Below are 1888 nucleotides of genomic sequence, written 5' to 3' on the forward strand. Positions count from 1 at the left end.
CCCCAAGACCTTGAACTTCTTTAAGGGTAAAGAACAGTCTTGCAATTGACAGGCACCCAAATACTTGTTTCAATTCAGCAATACGATGTTTCTCTTGGGTTACATAGTATCTTGTTTCCTGTACTAGTCTTGGAAGAAGACTGTAAACCACTTGAAGTCAGAGACTATGGTTTATATTTGTCTGCATTCTCCCATAGCCCCAGTAGGTACTTGATAAACATTGCTTTACGGTGGATGGAGCCAGAAGTGGACTTTGGCCAAAGAGATGTAGACAAGGGAATGAGAGTGAAGGCGAAGGAGGCAAAAGGTTAGAGAATGCTGTTCTTTTGGATTAAAAAATGTCTTTCACTTGCAATCAGATAATGTTCAGGAAGTTTTTTTCCACTAGCAACCCGGATAAACTTGGTACAGTTAAAATTAAATCATTGCAGAAGAGAAATTACAAGTAGTAAAGGTGCTGAGCATAAGTTTCAATTAAAAATGATGTAATGGCAGGGCACAGTGGCTCGTGCCTATAATCCCAGCACTTTGGGGAGGCCAAATTGAGAGGACTGCCTGAGCCCACGGGTTTGAGACCAGCCTGGGCAACTTGGTGAGACCTCATCTCTACAATAAATTTAAAAAGTAGCCTGGTGTGGTGGCATGCCTATACTTCAGCCTGGGATACAGAGTAAGACTCCAACTCAAAAGAAAAGAAAAGATATAACAATATAAACTTTTTTTTGAGTTGAAGTCTCATTCTTGTTGCCCAGGCTGGAGTGAGAGGCACGCTGCTCATGGCCACCGCAGCCTTGACCTGCTGGGCTCAGGCAATCCTTCCACCTCAGGCTTCCAAGTAGCTGGAGCTGCAGACCCATGCCACCACACCCACCTAGCTTTTTTTGTGTGTGCGTGTGATTTATTGTCACCAAGTTTCCCAGGCTGGTCTCGAACCCCAGGGCTTAGGCAGTCCTCTCACCTTGGCCTCCCAAAGTGCTGGAATTACAGGCTGAGCCACCATGCCCAGCCACAATAAAACTATTAACAGAAAGCTTGAGTATCAACATAGTCCACAGAAAAACAGAGGCTTAGACAGCACCTATTAGTCACAGTGAGAGGATAAATAATTGGAAATGTAGAGCCCTGCTGGCAGATCAAACATGCATAAGGGGCATATCCACAGTCACTCAGGGATGTTTCTGGAGCATCTAGCTCAGTTTGTATAATCTGGTTGTATTTTGTGTACAAGTTCTTGAGATATTGGGGCTGGGCGGTTACTCACATCTGTAATCCCAGCACTTTGGGAGGCCGAGGTAGGAGGATCGCTTGAGGCCAGGAATTGGAGATTATCCTGGGAAACATAGTGAGGACTTCTTCTCCGAAAAATAAATAAATGGATAAAGAAAGGGGGAGGGCGCGGGCTGGGGGTCGGGGGGAGAGACTGATTCTGTATTTCCCACTCTCAGCTGGGCGCTCCCCTCTCCTTTCCTCCTCTGGGCGCAGCTCATCTCACTCAGCCCGTGGATGGTGGTGTCAAGGTATCCATGTTAATATGTTTTTCACTCGCCAAGGGACGGGACCAAGGTTTCTGCAGCACCAAGCAAATCACATTCAAACTAACAGACACAAACGCCGCAAACCAAGCTGGTTTCCTGGAACCTCACTGCACGACGGCCTCCCGCCCCCTCCTTAGAGGTACTTCCTCAGTCCTCCAGCTCCAGCTCAGACAGCCAGTCACCAAGTCCCTACTTCAGGAACGCTGCCCAATCAGGGGGCCCTCACCTGCTGAAGGTGAGGCGCTCGTCTCCCAACGCGACGGCGCCCTGGGCCAATCAGAGGCGGCCGGGGCAGGGGCAGGGGCGGGTGCCCGCGAGGCCGGGCGTAGGACAGCCGCGACTTTACCTGGCCA

General features: G+C 49.1%; 1 protein-coding gene across 1 annotated transcript in view; it reads left to right on the top strand.

Moving 5' to 3' along the window:
- Window positions 1-234: 234 nt before the first annotated feature.
- F11R (F11 receptor) overlaps window positions 235-1888 on the top strand; it is a 25459-nt gene continuing 23805 nt past the window's right edge. Inside the window, exons 1-2 of the mRNA XM_021716461.1 lie at window positions 235-307; window positions 1673-1770. Of these exons, the coding sequence (XP_021572136.1) occupies window positions 235-307; window positions 1673-1770 (171 nt within the window). The remainder of the gene's footprint in view (window positions 308-1672; window positions 1771-1888) is intronic.

The sequence above is a fragment of the Carlito syrichta genome, unplaced genomic scaffold, assembly GCF_000164805.1.
Source record: "Carlito syrichta isolate Samal-C Ts95f unplaced genomic scaffold, Tarsius_syrichta-2.0.1 Scaffold308820, whole genome shotgun sequence".
Taxonomy (NCBI): Eukaryota; Metazoa; Chordata; class Mammalia; order Primates; family Tarsiidae; genus Carlito; species Carlito syrichta.